At 43.0% G+C, this 21034-nt stretch overlaps 1 protein-coding gene across 3 annotated transcripts in view; it reads left to right on the forward strand.

Moving 5' to 3' along the window:
* LOC117368163 (polycystin-1-like) overlaps positions 1–21034 on the forward strand; it is a 134035-nt gene that overhangs the window by 6583 nt on the left and 106418 nt on the right. For all 3 annotated transcript variants that reach the window (XM_033961537.1, XM_033961538.1, XM_033961539.1), the window contains exons 3-7: positions 989–1060; positions 1398–1582; positions 2979–3259; positions 5971–6352; positions 18278–18458. In XM_033961537.1, the coding sequence (XP_033817428.1) occupies positions 989–1060; positions 1398–1582; positions 2979–3259; positions 5971–6352; positions 18278–18458 (1101 nt within the window). The remainder of the gene's footprint in view (positions 1–988; positions 1061–1397; positions 1583–2978; positions 3260–5970; positions 6353–18277; positions 18459–21034) is intronic.

Below are 21034 nucleotides of genomic sequence, written 5' to 3' on the forward strand. Positions count from 1 at the left end.
ATGCTAGGTTGCATAGGGAGAGGTATGGCCAGTAGGAAAAAGGAGGTATTGATGCCACTGTATAAGACTTTGATTAGACCTCATTTAGAATATCGTGTACAATTCTGGAGGCCGCACCTTAGAAAAGACATAAACAGGATGGAGTCGATCTAGAGCAGGGGTGTCAAAGTCCCTCCTCGAGGGCCGTAATCCAGTCGGGTTTTCAGGATTTCCCCAATGAATATGCATTGAAAGCAGTGCATGCACATAGATCTCGTGCATATTCATTGGGGAAATCCTGAAAACCCAACTGGATTCCGGCCCTCGAGGACCGACTTTGACACCTGTGATCTAGAGCAGTGATTCCCAACCCTGTCCTGGAGGAACACCAGGCCAATCGGGTTTTCAGGCTAGCCCTAATGAATATGCATGAGAGAGATTTGCATATGATGGAAGTGATAGGCATGCAAATTTGCTTCATGCATATTCATTAGGGCTAGCCTGAAAACCCAATTGGCCTGGTGTTCCTCCAGGACAGGGTTGGGAACCACTGATCTAGAGGGAGGCTTCATCATAAGGCGTATGAGGACAGATTTACAGATCTCAGTATGCACACTTTGGGGGAAAAGCAGGAGAGGGGGAGATATGATATAGACATTTAAATACCTATGTGCATGAGGCGAGTCTCTTTTATTCGAAAGGAAGCTCTGGAATGAGAGGACATAGGATGAAGTTAAGAGGTGATAGGCTCAGGACAAATCTATGGAAATATTTTATTTTATTTTATTTTTTTTGCAGAAAGGGTGGTAGATGTGTGGAATAGTCTCAGGGTAGAGGGGATGGAGACAAAGACTGAATCTGAGTTCAAGAAAGCATGGGAAAGGCATGTGGAATATCTTAGAGAGAGGGGAGATAGTGGATGCTGCAGATGGGCCATTATGTTTCTTTGATGGAGGCACCTCAGGGTTGGAGCAATGCTTAAGTAACCATTTATTTCTATGTTTCTAAGGGATTTGAGCCACAACACCATCCACACTATTGAAGATGGCACCTTCTACCAGCTGCATCACCTCCAGTCTCTGTAGGTTGAAAGGGAAAATGCAAAGTGCCTTGAAATGATCCCATATCTTCCTGCCCCCATGTCTCTGCTTCTGTGCCTGTTTATCTCTCTTTTTCTACCCTACCCTGGTCTCTCTCACTCACCTCCTGTCTTCCCTTTCCTTTTGCTCTCTTTGTTTTTCCATCATCTCCCTTAGTTTCGTTACCCTCTTTATTTCTGTCCACTTTGTACTCAACCCAACCTCTATTGGGTTCCCCTTAATAAACCCCAGCCTCTTTCCACTTTTGTCAGGTTCTATCTGAGGATCCTATGAACTGCAGGTGTGTCTGACTTTTTGCTTTCTCCTCTCTATCCTTAGTAAACTGGGCTTCAATAATCTTGTGTGTGACTGCTCTATACGCTGGCTCATGGGCTGGATCAGAGAGCGAAGAGCCATTGTGAAAGATCATGAACTCCTACGATGTCTCCAGCCGTCGAGGTCTAATGGTGTCCATGATTCCAGCATTGAATTGCTGAAGTCTGATTTAACAGATCAGCCCTGTGGTAAGACTAATGTGAAGTTTTCCTTGCTGGATAGAAATCCCTGAGAATGAATCACCCTAAGAACATGGGACTCTACATTTACTCACTTACTCCACCTAGAGCTGAACTGAACCGAGGCCACTTCTTCCTACACAGGGTTAGCAGTGTAAGCTTGATAAAGCAACATCTTGAACCAGGGCAGTGTCTGAGGGCCCACAGCAGTAGAGGACCCATTGTCCCCTACCTCCCATTTAATTTAATCACTTTTGATAGTTGGTTAGGGGCCCATGACCCTTATTGCTTGAGGGTCCAAATCATTGCTCTTGCCCTGTTCAGAAGCAGCAGGAAACACCTTCACTTTCCAAGTAACCTACCCCCTTTTATTAAACCGCGATAGAGGTTATTAGCGCAGAGAGCTGCACTGCTCCCGATGCTCATAGAGTTCCGATGAGCATCGGGAGCAGCATGGAGTATTCAGCTGTGCTAAATCCTACTGAAATAAATACATGATCTTTGATTTCACATTAGTTCTTTTATTATTTGTTATGTTAAACCTCAATGCTCCCATTATTTGTATTCGGTATTTGACTGAATAGTATTTTCCATTATTCATATTCGGCTGAATAGCAAAATAAGCTATTCTGTTCAGCTCTAGTTGTAGATGAGTTTAGTAGACCGTGTCGGAAGAAATGCCCTATTCAGTTGGCACTTCTTCCACCACAACACTCATTATAGATTTTTTGGGAGAATGACAATTGGTAGGATGACAACTGGTAGGATGCACAAAGTCCCTACCAATTGTCGTACTACTATGGTTGCCAGATTTCCTTTATTAAAAAAGAGACCACCTGGTCCCACCCTGTTCTGCCCCCAGCCCTGCCTCATTCTGTCTCCTGCTCCGCCCCATCATACCCCCCAGCCCCGCCCTCACACGAACTTCCCAGAGCTCAGGACCGCATCTGTGGATGATGTCATTGCGTCAATGTCCATGCATGTGCAGACACCCTCCAGATGCAGACCTGAGGTTGGGGACTTCCAAAACCCGGACAAACTGCCAGGTTTTGGAAATCCCGAACAACCCGAACAACCCTCTAAAAAGAGTTCATGGCCGAGTTTTCCCGGACATCTGGTAACCCTACGTACTGCGAATTGACTTCCTGGCTGCATTCCGCACATTACCTCCTATATGTCCTTCCGCCACCTCCTTCTATTCATCATCCTTGAACAATTAATCCAAAGAAGGTCTCGACACTCACGTGCAACACACATCTTTTTGAATCATCCAAGAAAAGCTCTGGCAACCTGCAACGATTCCTTCTTGTGCAGTGGTTTTGTCACTGGGCCCAAAATGACCCGAAGACAGGGTTTGAGGGACTGACCCAGCTCCAGCCTCAACTGCATCTCTGTTTCCTCTCAGCCAACGATTTCGTCTCATGTGTGGCGGACCCAGAAAGGAAGAAAGACACCGTGCTTTACTACACTTACCTCGCCTCCACTTCACACACGCGAAGCTCTTGCCACACCCTCTGTTTCCGGAAAGACCACTCGCATTACGCCCAGGACTGTGAGGACCGCTGCCTGTGTGGATCGCTCACGGAGCGGCCTGCGAAAGAGACTGCCTGCGCTGCTGTGTGCTCTAACGCCGTTCAGACCAGTGTGTGCAACAAGACCATCGTCCATGCAGTCTACCCGGTTCAGGTAATTCTGGGTTTTTGGTCCTAACTGTGGAGGGAGGTGATGAGTTACAGATGATTTCAAAGAAAAGGACTCTTGGATTAATGCCGTACATTTTAGGCTCCCCAAACCTGTCCTGGGAGCCCCATAGCCAGTCAAGTTTTGAGGATATGCACAATGAATATGTATAAGACTGATTATCCCAGGACAAGCAGGCAGCATATTCTCACTCATGGGTGGCGTCAACGACGTTGCCCCCCGGTCCAGACACTTTAAAAGTGCATCGCCACTTTAAGTCTTTAGAAAGTTCGCGATAGCCCGCACCGCGCATGCGCAAGTGCCTTCCCGCCCGACGTAGGCACGCGTTCCCTCAGTTTCTTAGTTTCTGCGGAGCTAAGAAGTTGCGTTTTGGCGGCCGTTGAAATTTTTCCTTGCCTTCCCGCTCTCGCGCTTTTTGACTTTTGTTCATTTTTTCTTCTCTCGTTTACTTTCTTTCCTGAGGTAAAAAAACACAGAAAGAAAGAACTTTATTTTTTCTTTATTGGCAGGTTTGGTCCGGCAGGGCCTTTTCATCCACCTCAGCCATCATGTTCAATTTGGCATAGGCGGTATTCCCGTCCATGTCATGCCCGCCGATGGGTTTGAAAAAGTGCGGTCGCTGTGCTCGGGCTATTTCTGTCACTGACCCTCACTGCTGGTGTCTCCAGTGTTTGGGGCCCGGGCACCGTCATGAGACTTGCACGCACTGCTCTTCCCTACAAAAGAGGACTGTGAAAATCGTCTTCTGCAGCAGAAACAGCTCTTTGGTGCCGCCATGGATGGTGAGCCCACCTCAACACTGACACCGTCCATGCCGACCACACCGACAAAAATGACACCGAGATCTCCGGTGCTGGCAGATCCACCAGCGCTAACTCTGGTGTTGCAGTATACCATCTCTTTGGGTAATCCGGCTAAGAAGCCTTCCACTTCCCCATCGGGGCCGCAGGTCAAAGCTGCATTGAGTCAAGTCATGCTGACCTCGCGGAAATCCCTTAAGCGCACGGCTCCGATACCAGTGAGCGCCTCTTCATCGGCCTCCTCATCTCCGGACCGTGTTGCGGCACCAGCGGTACCGGCGAAAAAGCAAAAAATAGACAACTTGCTTAGGGAAGAATTAGGGGAGCATTTTCAATTATTGGTGCCGACCCTCCTTTTGATTTGCATATACTGAGTCTCCATTGCACGCAAATTGATTTTATGCATATTCGTTGTGGATATCCTGAAACCCTGACTGGCTGTGGAATCCCCATGACACATTTAAGAAGTCTGGCCTTACGTTTTGTCTAAAAGAGGCAACTGGACAAAGATGAATAGACTGATGTCTCTATTTCTGATGCAGAGAGAGGGTTGGTCCCCTTCCAGTGTAGGACAGAGTAATCTCCTTGTTTGATATGGGATGCCATGATTGTGAGAAGCACAGGGCAAGAGAATCTTCTATTCCAGGGGTGTTAAAGCTCAGTCCTTGAGGCCTGCAACACAGTCAGGCTTTCCCCAACGATTATGTATAGAACATTTAAATAATACATACAATGCTCTTAATGTCAGTAAGGTATAGTGAGAAGGGAATCTTAACAGGAAACTGAATTTAGTGTGAGTAGACCTAGTTTTGAAGAAAGATGTATGTTCAAGCTCCACTTTCTGATGCATGTTGCAAATACCATAATGTGGATATATAGCCAACAAATCCAGGACTGACCCAAAGTTTCTCCACTGGTAAGCAGGTTGTAATTAGGTGCACAAGTGGATGATGTCATCTGATGACCCTGTCAGATGATGTCACCCACTAGCGTGTCCACAGAGAACATAAGAATAGCCTTACTGGGTCAGACCAATGGTCCATCAAGCCCAGTAGCCTGTTCTCACGGTGGCCAATCCAGGTCACTAGTACCTGGCCAAAACCCAAAGAGTAGCAACATACTATGCTACCGATCCAGGGCAAGCAGAGGCTTCCCCATGTCTAGGAATTTATCCAAACCTTTCTTAAAACCAGCTACGCTATCCGCTTTTACCACAACACAACAGAGAGCACTTGTTATAGGTAATCAATACTTTCTCTACTGCAACCATGAAGTCTGACCCAGAAAAAGGAAAGAAATGGAACCTGGGAAGTTCCGTTTGTCACTTTCTGTAGACCCATCACCCTTCCTCCTCCACACCTTTCCCTAGTACTGGGATGCTTGGTAGATTTAGTTATATTTTTGGGGCAATGTCATTTTTGAGCATTCACTTCTGACCCGAAGAAGGCAGTTAATTTCGCAAAAGTTAGTCCAGAAATATATTTTTAGTCTAATGAAAAGATATCGCCTTATATTTTTATAGAGTTGTTTTTCTTTGCTATTGTTAATCTTTTCCTCTTTATTTTGTAGAATGTAGATCTGTTGGTTTTCTTTCCCAATTTTTTTAAAATTTCATACATTATCACAAAAATACTGAAGTCCATTACATAAAGCCATATGTTACAAAAAATGATTAAAAAAAAAAAAAACCCAAACCCAATGTAAACAGCAGGCAAATATACCCCATCAGTTAGTACAATTGTCCATTTAGCCCAATATTCTGTTTTCGTTGTGGTCAATCCAGGTCACAAGTACCTGGCAGAAATCCAAACGATAGCAGCAGAGTTCAGACAATAGATAACATTAATGCTAGTTTACAATGGACATAAATATGGTGTTCTCTCTTTTTTCCTACAGGCAAACCTCTTGCTTTATGCCCAGAAGCACTACAGCCTCTACCAGCTGATTAAATTCACAGCAGAGACCTCACTGTCTGTCACCCATCTGCAGTGGGACTTTGGGGATGGAGGAGAGGTGCTGAACACAAGTGTTGCACAGGCTCAGCACAAATATGCCCTCCCTGGCATATACACAGTGTCTCTCTGGGCACAGGTGGGAGTAAAGCTGCTGCATCACAGTCTGACGCTCAGAGTATCTGTGCCCCTAGGATGGGTACAACTAGAGTGCCCCCGTGTGGTGGAAACAGGACACAGCCTTGATATTTGGATCCAGACCCAGATGGGCACAGACCTCACTGTGCTTTGGAAGATGAAAACACCAGACAGACAAGAAACTCTAGGTAGGTCTTTAATAGCTATACTCATGGCTGGTAATTTATAAAGATGTTAATAGTTGCCTGGGTGTAAGTAGTAAGTACATTACATTACATCAGGGATTTTTATTCCACCATTACCTTGCAGTTCAAGGCAGATTACAAATTGTTTGTCCAGAGATTAGAAGTGTTTAGGGGGTAGTTTGTACATTTCTTTGAGTTGTTAAGGATTACATCTGAATTGTCATGATATTAGAAGTTCATATGTAGTAGTTGCAGGTGATGCAGGTGTTAGTTCGGTTTTATGTGTTTTATGAATAGAAGGGTTTTTATTTCTTTTTTGAAGGTTTTGTAGTCTGTGGTCGTGGTCAATAGGTTGTAGAGATGTGGGTCGAATTTTGCAGCTAGAGTGGCTAGGAGGTTGTCGTACAGTTTTTTTTCTTTTGCCGTTTTTGGTTGGAGGGTGTGTGGGTTCTCCTATGTCTGGTTGAGGTAGATTGAACTAGTCGATTGTTCCAATAGGCTGGGCCGTCTCCGTTTATTGCTTTAAATGGTAGGCAGTAAAATTTGAAATGTATTCTGGCTTGTATTGTATGTGCATAAGTTTATCCAACTTGTTTGGAGGCATTTTTTGAGAGAAGGGTTTGGGCAGAGTTTGAATTTTTGCATGCACTTTATATAATAAGTATATATGTATGCAAAATTAGCTAGGAAATGTGTGCATGTATTTTCAATAGGGTATTCTAAAAGGGAAAGTGTGTGTTTACTTTCTTTTTTATACATGGGGTAACATAATGTGCTTTTTTGATGCACAGATTAGGCCTCTGTTTTAAAATTAGCCTCAAGATATCCTTCATTGTGAACCGCCTAGAAGTTGCAAGATTATGGCGGTATAGAAAAAATTAAGTTATTATTATTATTAAATACCACTGGAAGTTGGGCCATCTGATACTGCATAGACCTGAACTAGGGGTAACGAAGCAGTATAGTGGTATGACTGCTTTGGAGTAGGTGATTGGCTGTGTGCATACAGCTGTACATATGAGGAAGAGAATATTAAACTGAAGAAAGGGGGAGGATTAGAATCAATGACTGAGAATAAAGGCAACATGGAGTCTGAGCATAAATGTTGACATACTGAAGATCCATCAAGCCCAGTATCCTGTTTCCAGCAGTGGCCAACCTAGGTCACAAGTACCTGGTAGAATCCCAAATAGTAGCAACATTCCAGAGCTGAGATTGTGATGTCATAATGCTTCATTCTATCAATGCCTAAGAGCCAACCTCATCAGTGATGTCACAATGGCTTGATTGTCCTATTCTTGGCTCACATAAGAATTGCCATACTTGGACAGGTCGATGGTCCATCAAGCCCACTATCCTGTTTCAGCAGTGGTCAACCCAGGTCCCAAGTACCTAGCAAGATCCCAAGATTTTATGCTGCTTATCCTAGGAATAAGCAATGGATTCCCCAAGTTCATCTTAATAATAGCTTATGGATTTTCAGTAAATTATCCAAACTTTTGTAAAACCCTGCTAAGCTAACTGCTTTTATCACATTCACAGGCAATGAATTCCAGAGTTTAATTACACATTGAGTGAAAAAAAATATTTTCTCCAATTTGTTTTAAATTGACTACTTAGGGGAAGATTCTCAAAACTTAATGGTAAAATCCGACGGGCTGCTACCGAAGTCACTATTGTAACGATTTTAAAAAGGCAAGCCATTTTCCAAAGACCCCGCATGCAAATGAGGTTCACGGATGTTCACTTAGGCTCACTAAATTTACTTGAGATGAGTCGTGGTGGTAGCGATCAGCACACCTTTCCTGCCGTGTTGTACAATCCCCTGACACTACTACCCCACCTCCCACAGTGAGAGGGATGCTCACTCCCTCCTGCCGTAGCCCAACCCCCCCATACCCCCGATGACTCCCCTGCCCCTCTCTACCTTATTGACGAAGCCCAGCCAGAGGGATGCCTATTACAAAATGGTGGGCCTGCCCCTTCCTGGTGCATCCTGAAAGGCACCAGGGAGAGGCCCAAGGATCTGATTGGCCCAGGCTTTTAAGGCCCTTCCTAGGAGGAGTGTTCTCAAGTTGTGGTGCCTCGAGTTGAGGCAGGGTAATCTTACGATATAACGGAATTAGAAAAGGTACAGAGAAGGGCAACAAAATTGATAAAAAGGATGGGACGAATTCCCTAGGAGGAAAGGCTAAAGTGTCTACGGCTCTTCAGCTTGGAGAAGAGATGGCCTAGGGGTGATATGATAGCGGTCTATAAAATACTGAGTAGAGTGGAATGAGTAGATGTGAATCACTTGTTTACTCTTTCCAAAAATACTAGGACTAGGGGCATGCGATGAAGCTACTATGAAGCAGGTTTAAAACAAACTGGAGAAAATATTTCTTCACACAACGTGTAGTTAAACTCTGGAATTCGTTGCTGGAGAATGTGATGAATTCAGTTAGCTTAGTGGGGTTTAAAAAATGTTTGGTTAATTTCCTAAAAGAGAAGTCCACAGGCCCTTATTGAGATGACTTGGGGGAAATCCACTGCTTTTTCCTAGGATAAGTAGCATAAAATCTGTTTTACTACTTGGGATCTAGCTAGGTACTTGGGACCTGGGTTGGCCACGTTTTGAAAACAGAATTTTGGACCTGATGGACCTTCGGTCTGTCCCAGCACGGCAATTCTTATGTCAATGAATAATTGTGAGAATTGAGGGTGCATTGGAATGAAGCTGGGGAATACTGGAATTATGGAAATAAGTAGAGACTAGGAAGCAGTTACTAAATCATAGCCAGGGAATAGAGAATATTACATAATAGGTTTAGCAATCAGTAAGTAGTTGTACTGGGATAGGGAGAGTTTGAAATGAATGCCCTTGGAGCTGGGGGCAACATGGGATTTAATCAACATTGCAATGGGATCAGGATGAGACCAATCAACCTCAACACACAATGCCCATTTTGTTCAGTCTTGGTTTGGACCTCAAAACTCATTAGCATTGATGGTTCTCATACTAAATATAGAAAACACTGGACTACAAATACCAGAGTGCACTAGGGGTGACTGGTCCAGCCTTGGTGACCTGATGGCCACTGCCTACTCTTGCTTAGTGACTGAAAAATGACAGGTAGAATCAGAAACGAGACCCATTTTTGTAACAGGAAACTAGACCTGATTTAAGGCTGCAATTTCTTCTCAGCCCCAGAAATGCCTTCCACGTTGAGATCTTTAGAAAGGAAAAGTAATGTCTGTATCCAGGGTGATGCTGGGCCAAGTGGGGAGGGAGAGGGTGTTAGTGGCTGGAGCTCAGCAAAGCCTCGTATAAGCTTCTGGGCAATCGCGTCGCTGGGCAGTTCATTTCAGCTAAGACAGATCGCACACAAGCCCACAGCAACCGGGGTGAGACTTTTCGAAGAGAGGAGGTGGATAGGACTAATACAGAGACGTCCAAAGTACAACCAGTGAGAGTGAATTGTTGTGCCGAGGAGGACAGGAATAGGCGCTTGGTGGCAGGTGCATCCGTGCCCTCTGGTGAAGGAGATAGATCTGAACAGAAACAAAGAAGACTCTGAGGCTGAAGGCCAGGCCACGGATGTAGACCACTCACCTGTAGACCACTTGGGCTGCTTGCTGACTAGCCTGCTGGCCAGTCATACTCAACGTGGCAATGCGCTGGATCTTACTGTTCTGGCTGATGGATTCTCTGACCGCAGGCTCCACCGGTAGGTGGGCATTTGCCAAAGAGAGGATGAATTGAAAATACATGCGCGCCTTGTATTAAGGGGCCTAGGGCTAAGTCTAGAGTTTTGTGGGCGGACGTTACATTTTAGAGGGTCAGGACTAAGTCTTGAATAGTGGCAAAAGAACAATACTTTTTCTCTCCTGTAGCATATTGACTAACACTTTACAAACTCTTGTACCTACTGTTTCATAGTATACTAGATGTGAAATGTTGGTTCATAGTAGAGAATGACACGGTGACAAAATTCATCACCGTTCCCGCGGATAACCGCGGGAAACCATCTTCATGTCATTCTTTAAGGAGAGAGGGAAGAATCAGAGTATGAATAGCCACAACCACTGACCCGCAAGCTTTGCTTTGAAGAATGCTGGTGTAGAAGGACCGAGGTTGAAATAGACACTAGAAAATGACATGGGATTATTTACCACGGTTATCCGCGGGGACGGGAACGGTGATGAATTTTGTCACCGTGTCATTCTCTAGTTCATAGTTCGGCTGGCTGAAGGCATTGCGTCCAATGAGTCCAGTGTATGGACTGTGTCATGTCCCATGGAGAGTGAAAGAGGTGACACGGGGAGAGCGATAGATGGCCCTTCTGCTACATAATCTTTCTTCATCGTCCCACAAGCGATGAGTTAGGTGTTTGGGCTACGCGGATCTTAATTTAAATGCCTGTTTCCATGTTATGAATTTTGCTTGCCCTGGGCCAAAAGCAGCTTTATGGTGCACGACAGGAAAATGATTCTGCAATACAAATAGGTGTCGCGAGTATTACGTTATCCTTCCAACATTACAGTCTGAGATGGTTTCATCTCTTAGGCGTCCTTCAGCTTTGCGGGTGCAAGAAATTTTGGGAGTGATCTGCAGATGAAACACAGCAAACTCGGGCCACTGTCAGATGTCTAGTTTTTAAGTGAATTTATAATAGCATTAGAAATATCTGGGCACAGAGAGATGATGAATTAGGAAGGTCATAGTCGCGGGAAGAGGCAGCATCTAAAAGAATTAGGATCTGTTAAGCAGGGGCCCCCTCGTATGTCTGACACTGAAGTGGAAAAGACCTGAACAGGTTGATAGCTAAGTTTTCCGTCAAATTTAAGGTGCGGAAACAAGTACATAAGAACCGCCATACTGGACCCATCTAGATAGCTGTTTCCAGCAGTGGCCAATGCAGTACCTGACAGACTCCCAAAGAGTAGGAAAATTCGATGCTACCGATCCCAGGGATAAGCAATGGCTTCCCAGGTCTCTCATAATAACAGATTATGGACTTGTCCTCCAGGAACTCGTTCAAACTTTTTTTAAACCCAAATATGCTGACTGCTGTTACCCCCTATCCTCTGACAAAAAGTTCCAGAGCTATATATTTTGTTGAGTGAAATTTTTTTTTTCTCCTATTAAGTATTACCGTTTAACTTCATAGAGGGCTCCCTGGTCTTTGTACTTTTTAATATGGTAGCATAGTAACATAACATAGTAACATAGTAGATGACGGCAGATAAAGACCCAAATGGTCCATCCAGTCTGCCCAACCTGATTCAATTTAAATTTTTTTAATTTTTTCTTCTTAGCTATTTCTGGGCAAGAATCCAAAGCTCTACCCGGTACTGTGCTCGAGTTCCTACTAGTAAAATAAAAACCCAGATGGTCCATCCAGACAAGTATAAACAATTAATTTATGTTTACCTGTTCTCCTCCAGTCACCTCTACTATGTCTTCCTTCGGACATCTCTTCTCCAAGGTGAAGAGCCCTAACCTCTTAAGTTTTTCCTCAGGGCTTTCTGATCATTGCTCTGGCTCATAGCTGCCAAAGCTCTTTTTCACTGAACAGTATTCATCTTTGGGGATACGTATTCTTTTCTGTAATTTCATATGGGCTATGGATGTTAAAGATGGTCACACACATATATATATATTTTTTAAATTCTTTATTTATTCATTTTCACATCAAAGAACAAAATACTTTGACAAAGGAAATAAAATATACTTTGAAGAACGTTATTACAAGAAAAAAAAAAGAAGGGGTGAAAGCATTCACACCTACTAATACTATGAACATAGTCCACAAATGTGGGGGGAGAAAAACTATTCTCTGTCAAGGAGAGTTGAGCTTGCAAATGATAACACTCATGGTCAAACATATGCACGACAGAAAGAAATGCAGAGTTCTGTCAATCGGTTCTCAGTTTGGGAGCTACCTTTCAACTTCGGTTTCGTGTTGCATTACTTCTCAGGCAAATAAATATATTTTTTATGACCCGGACCAACTGCATTTTTTTCTGGAATGCAAGGCTGCCATAAGGGCTCCAGACCCCTCCGTGACATCTGCTATCCAGGCATAATTAAATGGTCACACATATTTTTATATCTCCCTTTTTTTTTTTTAAATCCAGGCTCCACATCTTCTTTTTCAAGTGTTGCCTTGCTCGTTGGTTATAATATTATGGGGTAGAACAAGTTATGAAAATAAGAGTGACAGCCTAAGATACTTTCACTGGGGGCTGTCTTGAGAGTAAGACAGGGTTAAGAGTTTGCTATTATAGGACTGGGTGTATATTACAAAGTAATGGAGCCCCTTTTTGTTGACTTGTCAACTTTTCAATGGAATAACGAAGTCTCTAGTCCAGGAGTGGCAACTCCGGTCCTCGAGGGCTGGAATCCAGTCGGGTTTTCAGGATTTCCCCAATGAATATGCATTGAAAGCAGTGCAGGCAAATAGATCTCATGCATATTCATTGAGGAAATCCTGAAAACCCGACTGTGCATGTAGAATAGGGTAACTAAGGCGGTCTTTGGGGATTGGATTCAGAATGAGGTAACACTTTTGTTTCTTCTTCCATCTTTCTGCAGTGGTTCCCAACCCTGTCCTGGAGGACCATTAGCCAGTCGGGTTTTCGGGATAGTCCTAATGAATATGCATGGGGCAGATCTGCATTCCTCTCATCTTCATTACATGCAAATCTCTTTCATGCATATTCATTAGGGCTATCCTGAAACCCGAACTGACTGGTGGTCCTCCAGGACAGGGATGGGAATTAATGCTGCCCGATTCACGATTCAAATGGGTTCCCCGAATTGAATCAGGTGAATCGATTCGAATCGGTTTGTTTTTGTGAAAAACTGGACACATCAATTCAGCCCCGAGACAAGTTCAGGCTTTTTCTCACCGCCGGCCGCCGGACTCGTTCCCATCTAATGTAACTTCCGGTTTTGCGAAACCGGAAGTTATAGCAGAAGAAACGAAAGGACATGGGAGCGTCAAGCGAGTGGACCTCGTGCTGCAGCAAGGGGTAATTTTTGCTGGCTCTCTTCCCGCATTTCTCTTCTCTTCCCCGCGATTCCACATCCAGTGCAGTAAGTAAATGAATCGGCAGGGGGACTGGTGAGTCTTGGGGGCTGGGGATGGAAGCAGCAGGTCAAATAATTGCTGCTCGGCGAAGTTGTCTGAAGCCAGCCAAAGCTGACAAACTGATTTTTCTAAATAAGAACTGGCAAATGTAATTTATTTAATCCATGTTTCTAACTAATTTTAAAGCTATGGTATAGTTTGGATGTTCCTATTTTTGACATGACATTGCCTTGGTTAAATAAAATATTTAAACTTAAAAAGCTGTGTCATTAACAGTAAATCGAATCGAAAAATCGATTCAACAGGGTGAATCGAATCGAATCGAAATATTTTTCTCTGAATCAGGCAGCACTATTGGGAACTACTGTTTCTGCATCTGAGGACATTCCTTATTTAGTTAGAAGATAATGTTAAAAAAAAAAATAATTTTCCTGGGTCTGAAAATTGTCCATTCTTTCTGTAAGAGGAAATCACAAACACATATACATTTTACCAATGGAAAAATTAGTAGGTGAGCTCAGAGGTGGAGTTATGTTGAAGAAGCAACAGAGAAAAGGTGGGGAAGGAACTGAACACATCAACCAGAGATAAAGTAAAGTTTATTTAATACATGCAAACTGTATAAAATGCAAACAACAACCTGTGTAACTGGCATTTTCAAAACTGTGCATATTGAAAGGAAAAGGGGCCTGCAGACAGTGTGTGTGTGTGTGGGGCGCACCGCCCCAGGCGCCGTGTGGGTGGGGGCGCCGCCATCTCTCCGCCCTGCCACGCCAGGCCACACTCGTGCCATCCCTCCCAGCCACTCCTTACCTCTGTAGATCTTTGCTAGTGCGAACAACTTCTCCTGCCTGTTGCTCGCGCCAGCCTAGTTTCCCTCTGAATCGCTTCCAGGTCACGGGGCCGGGAAGTGATATCAGAGGGAAATCCAACGCTGGCATGAGGACCGTGCTGCAGAAGACATTCGTACTGGCGATCATTTAGAGGTACGGGGGGAGAGGGAGAGCGTGAGTGGGAAGCATGAAGGAGCAGGGAGGGGCACAGAAAGGAGGGAGCAGAGGGCACGGGGGGGGGGGGGGGGTGCACCCACCCACAGGTGCCTCCTACCCTTACTATACTTCTGTGGGTTCTTTCTCCTGAGCAGCTTCTAAGAGCACAAGTTGCTCATACTTCCCCTTTGAGATCTGGGGCAACATCCATGGATGAAAGTCCCCACATACTTTACAACTCTGCAAGCTGTTATGAAGCTTCTGATTACAATGAAACAGCTGTTTGCTTATGGTCCCTGGCCCTAAAGAACCTGCTGCCCTATGCTGGGGTGCCAAAAAAACAAGATGGAGCTGAAGGGTGATATAGGGATTAGACAGCAATAAGTGGCAACAGAGTGGAGAGTAGACCTCAGCAGAGCGAAAAGCCTCCCTCGGAGACCTGGAGCAGCTTGAAAAAGCTCAGACTGAGCCACTTGTTGAGGGAAAAATCACAAGCAAGTTTCTGTTGCTAGTGGGATCGACGGCAGATAAACTTTGTGTAAGGTTGCCAGGGAATTGGAATCAGTGGCTGACGCAAACTTACCAAAGCGACAGCATCGTCTGTTACTAAGAGACCTTGAGAAGACCCTGGACCTCCATGTGAGGCCCAGAATCTGAGCCAAAAGTGCAATGAATCAGTTGATTTACAGATTAGGGTCATTAGTTGGTTTTATATCTTCAGTCTCTACTCACAGCAGAAAACAATTAAGACTGAAATGCAAAAGCTGCAGTTTGCCATCCGTTTGGAACAGGCTGATTGACTGCTGACACTGACATTTTTGGATTTTTTTTTTTAAATTTGCTGCACTCTCTTTGAAACATTGGTTGTCTTTCACCTCATCCCCTCCATGCTACTCCATTAAGACCACAACACTATAGAGGGGTTTTCATGTCCCCCTCATACAGACCACATACCATTAATGCCAAAGCTGGTAAAACACTAGTCAGCTGGGCCCCCTGCAGGATGGTATTATCTGTGCAGCACACTCACAGCCTCCCCACTGCTCCTCAGATCATGCTACTCCATTTCTGTTATAACTGCATTGACTGCCCTTAAATGCAAGAATTGACGTTAAACTCCTGACTAGAGGTGTAGCTGGGGGTGGGGGGGGGGGGGGTGGTGCAAGGAGAGCAACTGCTCCCCCAAATGGATTTTGAATGAAATGACACTTATGTGGATTGGGCCTGAAACCTTGCATCAGTGCCTTTTACAAGATATCTGCTCCCCTTGCAATCAAAATCTAGATACGCTTCTGGCTCCAGAATATCTTAGCACTTTGATTTCACTATATACTCCATGTAAATCTTTGCAGTCATCTCAGTTGTTCCATCTAACTCAATGTGCTGGAAAATATCAACATGAAATAAATCAATGGTGGATAGAGGACCAGACATCTGGAATTAGCTACCATAAACCTTCAGATCCATGGTTTTTCAGTACTCTGGGATGTATACCATCAGGTCCAGGTGATTTATCACTTTTTTTTTTTATTTAGAACATTTTATTGAAAGAATTATACAAATATACAAGTTTACAAAAATATAATACAAATTGACTCTAACAAATTCATAAGAATATCACTTTTTAACTTGTCAACTTGGCTTAGTACACTTTTCAGGTTCATCAAGATTTTTTTCAGTTCCTCTGCACCATCACCCTTGAAAACTATTTCCTGTTCAGATCGATCTCTTACATCTTCTTCCTTAAAGACCGAAGCAAAGGATTCATTCAGTCTCTCCACTATGGCCTTATCCTCCCTGAGGGCCCCTTTGGCTCCTTGGTCATCCAACAGTCCCACGGATTCCCTCATATGTTTTCTGCATCTGATCTACCTAAAAAATTGTTTCTATGAGTTTTTAGGTGTCAGTTGAAAGCACAATTTATTTCATCAATATTTCTTTAAAAGATAGGTATGACTTGGGATTTCTTGTTTAACTTGTTTTTTTAATTTTTGTTCTGAATTATTGATTCCTTGGTATTCTAGCCCAATATTCTTGTTTTGTTATCCACATTGAGCCATAAGTGAACTATAAATGTCTATATTAGATTAAATCCATTTTTTAAAGTGAAAACAATGCTATTTAACAGTAGCATGGTAGATTATCTTGGCAAACCCTCTAATGGTTGCTATCATATGGTACACTCCATGCCATTTTAGACCAGAGGTTCTCAACCCAGTCCTTGGGACACACCAAGCTAGTTGGGTTTTCATGGTACCCACAGTGAATATACATGAGATAGATTTGCATACAGTGGGGGGGGGAGTGTGATACAGTGGTCAAAGCTACAGCCTTAGCACCTCAAGGTTGTAGGTTCAAACCCACACTGCTCCCAATGACCCTGGGCAAGTCACCTATTGCCCCAGGTACATTAGATAGATTGTGAGCCCACCAGGAAAGACAGGGAAAAATGCATGAGCACCTGAACAAGTTCATGTAAACCATTCTGAACTCCCCTGGGAGAATAGCACAGTAAATTGAATAAATACATAAAATACAATGGAGGTAGCACATGCAAATTTTTCTCAAACATATTTATTATGAGTATTATAAAAAAAATCTGACAGGAGATCCAGGAAATTGCAGACTGGTAAGTCTGACTTGAGTGATGATCAAAATAATGGAAATAATTATATAAAATAAGATTGTGGAACACGTAGACAAACATGATTTAAGGGGACAGAGTCAGCATGGGCTCAGCCAAGGGAGGTCTTGCCTCACCAATTTGCTGGACTTTTTTTAAGGTGTGAATAAAGGTGAGCTAGTGGATGTGTATTTAGATTTCCAGAAAGCTTTTGACAAAGTTCCTCATGAGACACTCCTGAGAAAATTAAAGTCATGAGACAGGAGGCAATGTTCAGCTTTGGATTAGGAATTGGTTATCGGACAGAAAACAGCATTAACCCCCCCCCCCCCAATCTTCATGTATTGCAGACAATTTTAGCAACATGTTACAGATAACTAACAGCAGATTAGCAATTTCATGTTTGAGTTCTTTCAGTACCCTGGGATGTATACCATCCAGTCCAGGTGATTTATCACTTTTTAACTTAAAGGCCACTACAGTAGATTTCTTTAGTGACGTCACTCCAGATATCAGCTCAAATTTGATCACATTATGATCACTGTTTCCCAGTAGATCCCACACAGTTACCTCTTGTGCTGTGCCCTGCATTCCACTATGGACCAAATCTAAAATAGCAACCCCTCTTTTCAGTTCCTGGACTAAGTGATCCAAGAAGCAGTCATTTATGACATTTAGGAATTTTACCTCCCTAGTGCTCCCTGATGTAACATTTATGTTGGGGTAATTGGAAGAGAGATGAGGGGTATTTGATCATGAACTTCATGTACACAGCTATTTATTTGTTAACTGCCTCTTCATGAAGAGATTCACCCAAAGTGCTTTACAATACATTGAATAATCAGGTACTCTTAGGTATTTTCCCAGTCTGTCCCAGAAGGCGTACAATCTAACTGGGCCGATGGATGGTTAAATGACTTGTCTGTAGTCTGAAGGAGCAGGCTGGGATTGAACTCACAACCTCAGGATGCGGAGGCAGCAGCAGCTCTAACCACTAGGCTAATTCTCCACTATGTTAGTCCTCATGGGGGTAAAATGAGAGAGGAATCAGTGAGCCCTAGGGTTAGGCTAGGGAACACAAAGAAGGAGCCACAGGATCTCCTGAATGCTACTCATCAGGAATGCTGCTCTGCATACGTGTGGCAGTGATTGTTCTCCAGAGAGGCTCAAGGAAGTGTTGGGGGAGATCCTGGCCTTTCCTTTCCCTTTCACTGCACATCTTTCTTTTTATTGACAGACAAATCCTCTTGTCCTAGAGGAGGGCGGATCCATACGGGAAACCTGAATTGCTATTGGCTACATCATAATAAAGAGAGCTGGCAGGATGCCAGGCAGGTGTGCCAGAGCAGTTCAGGAGGTGACCTGGCAGTGGTCAAAACCCAGGCTGTGCAGACATTCCTGCAGGAGGCTTTCTCCAGGTGAGTGTTTGCTATAATTCGTTGTGCTGCTCCTTAGGACATTGCATTGTCTTATTTATTTTCATCCTATGTAGAACTATAACACAAACTGTACTTCCTGTACTTTTCATGAAGCGGGTCCACAGCAACCTACTTTCAGACCTGCATTTCTCCTTCAGGCCATGAGGTAGCAGTATTGCATTTCATAATAGTGTGATAGTAACATAGCTGACGGTCCATCCAGTTTGCCCAACAGTCATACTCATTATCAATTCATGATTAAAATCCATGACGCTTTGAAAATGAGTCCTCATATGTATATTTGATCCGGATCTTTCTTTAAAAGAAAAATCCAAAAAGTGAAAGAAAAGAAAAAAAAAACCAACCAGGGACAGTATCTTCTGGGCAAACTTTTATTGTAACAAAATGTGTACTGTATATGTTTTACTGATCTCATACACCTGTGTCCCTGACATAAAGATACGCTTATCAGAAAGTTAAACCGTTAGCATGCTAACACACATGCAAAAATCCTTATAATCTTCTGAATTACGCTTTATTGAATAAATATTGCAATTGTACTCACAATTATTAGTTCTCAGAGGTTGGCAGTCTCTGAGCACGGTTTCTCGGTTACAATACGATGTAGAAAAATGGCAAAGGTTTGGAGATGAAGAAAGTAAAACAATGAAGTAATCCAGATTCCAGGAAATAAATGCAGAATTATCCTTGCGTGAGATCAGGTGCTATGAATGCGGTGAATAGACAGTCCTAGAAATAGGCCTATCTGGATTACTTTAATTCCCTCTACTACAGAATCACAGAGAAGGAAATGAATTGACTGCAAATGCTAAAACTATGCAGCGAGGCTAATTTGTCACACAAGCCATTTTGAGAGGGCTAATCCTCTGCTGCTTAAACTACATTGGCTGCCAGTGACTACACGATAACTTGTATGATCTACAAGGCTATCTATGACCATGGAGGGAACTCTGCCGGACTAGTGTTCAACATTAAGGTTTCACCCACCTTCCTCAATTCAAGATCTACACAGTGCTACCAGTTGCTATTCCCATCTTCTCAGCAAGTGCACCAGAAAAAGATGTTTGACTCCACTTTTGAGTTCCTAGGACCACACATTTGGAATAGTCTACCTACATTACATTATATTACATTAGTGATTTCTATTCCGCCATTATCTTGCGGTTCAAGGTGGATTACATCCAAACTAAAACAAAAATTACATTCAAAATTTGAAGGAATAAAATAAGTGATGACATAGAATTTTTAAGACACTAACAACTGGGGAGATATACAATATTATTCTGTGATGATTATTGAATCAACTCTCAAATTTATCACAGCTCTATAGTTATAAATATGATAAAATTTAAATATAATTATTGTGAAGTGTTCAGACCAATACCCTTAGATTCAGTGATCTCACCAAACTGGGGTATACTCGGGACCATCATATCACTTCCAATGTCCCTTTGCCATCCTGCTCCATTTGTACAATACAATAGATCTTACTATGTATGCAGATAATAAGATAGATTTCACTTATCTTGAATATAACTTCAATGGGCTTGACGGCAATCTCCTTGACCTCCAGCTGCGATGAGATTAAAGTGCAGTAAACTTAGAGTGCTGTGTGCTACTTGTGCTTGCCTTAACGGACGTGCTTGCTAAAAATTGTTGATACTAAGCCCGACCCCCCGACTCGAGTTTCGGGTCCTTCGTCAGGAGGGGTCCCTGTTAAAAACACAATTTTAATTAAACCCTAATTAAAACTTAAATTTTAAGCAGTACTGAATCTCTATTCGTATTACTTTTATTTATATAAATCTCAATCTACCTGTCCCATGAACCTACTATTATAAATCACTCTTACATACCTGTGAGGCTTTCTACTACTGGGTTAACATCGAAAAAAGAGCACGCTTAAAATCTATCTGCCTACGTGCATTATATATACTCCACTTTGCTTTTAGACACTCCCCCTACTTCTACAACTATCTAACCGGAAGTGACGTATCTACCTTACCAATAAGGTTAATACATTATAGATTTAACCATTCAATTTCTGAATTAAGGCCATATGGGTGTAAAGTATTCTTGTTGAAGATGAGACGTTGTTCTTTTTGCAGCAAGCATTTTGTAATGTCCCCTTCATAAGAGTCTATGTGAATCAAAACCGTATATTTTAATTCCTCCAAAGAGTGAGACTCTTGTATTCAATGGGCTACCAGAGGGACGGAGACTCTTCCCATACGTATGTTGCTTAGATGTTCTGTTATTCTCACTTTGATTTTACGACTAGTCTGGCCTATATATGGAAGACCACAAGGACATACTATATAATACACCACTCCCTGGGATTCACAATTGGTGCCCGTAGATAACATAAATTTTTTCTCTTTGGAGGCTGGAAACATTACTGATGATTGCTGCAAAACATAACTGCATAAACAACAATGCCCACATGGTTTGTGTGGAGGTAGAGAATAATTTCTGAATGACTTGTTAGTTTTTTTATATTTAACATAGAAACATAGAAGATGATGGCAGAAAAAGGCTACAGCCCATCAAGTCTG

The sequence above is a fragment of the Geotrypetes seraphini genome, chromosome 10 (assembly GCF_902459505.1).
Source record: "Geotrypetes seraphini chromosome 10, aGeoSer1.1, whole genome shotgun sequence".
NCBI classification, from domain to species: Eukaryota; Metazoa; Chordata; class Amphibia; order Gymnophiona; family Dermophiidae; genus Geotrypetes; species Geotrypetes seraphini.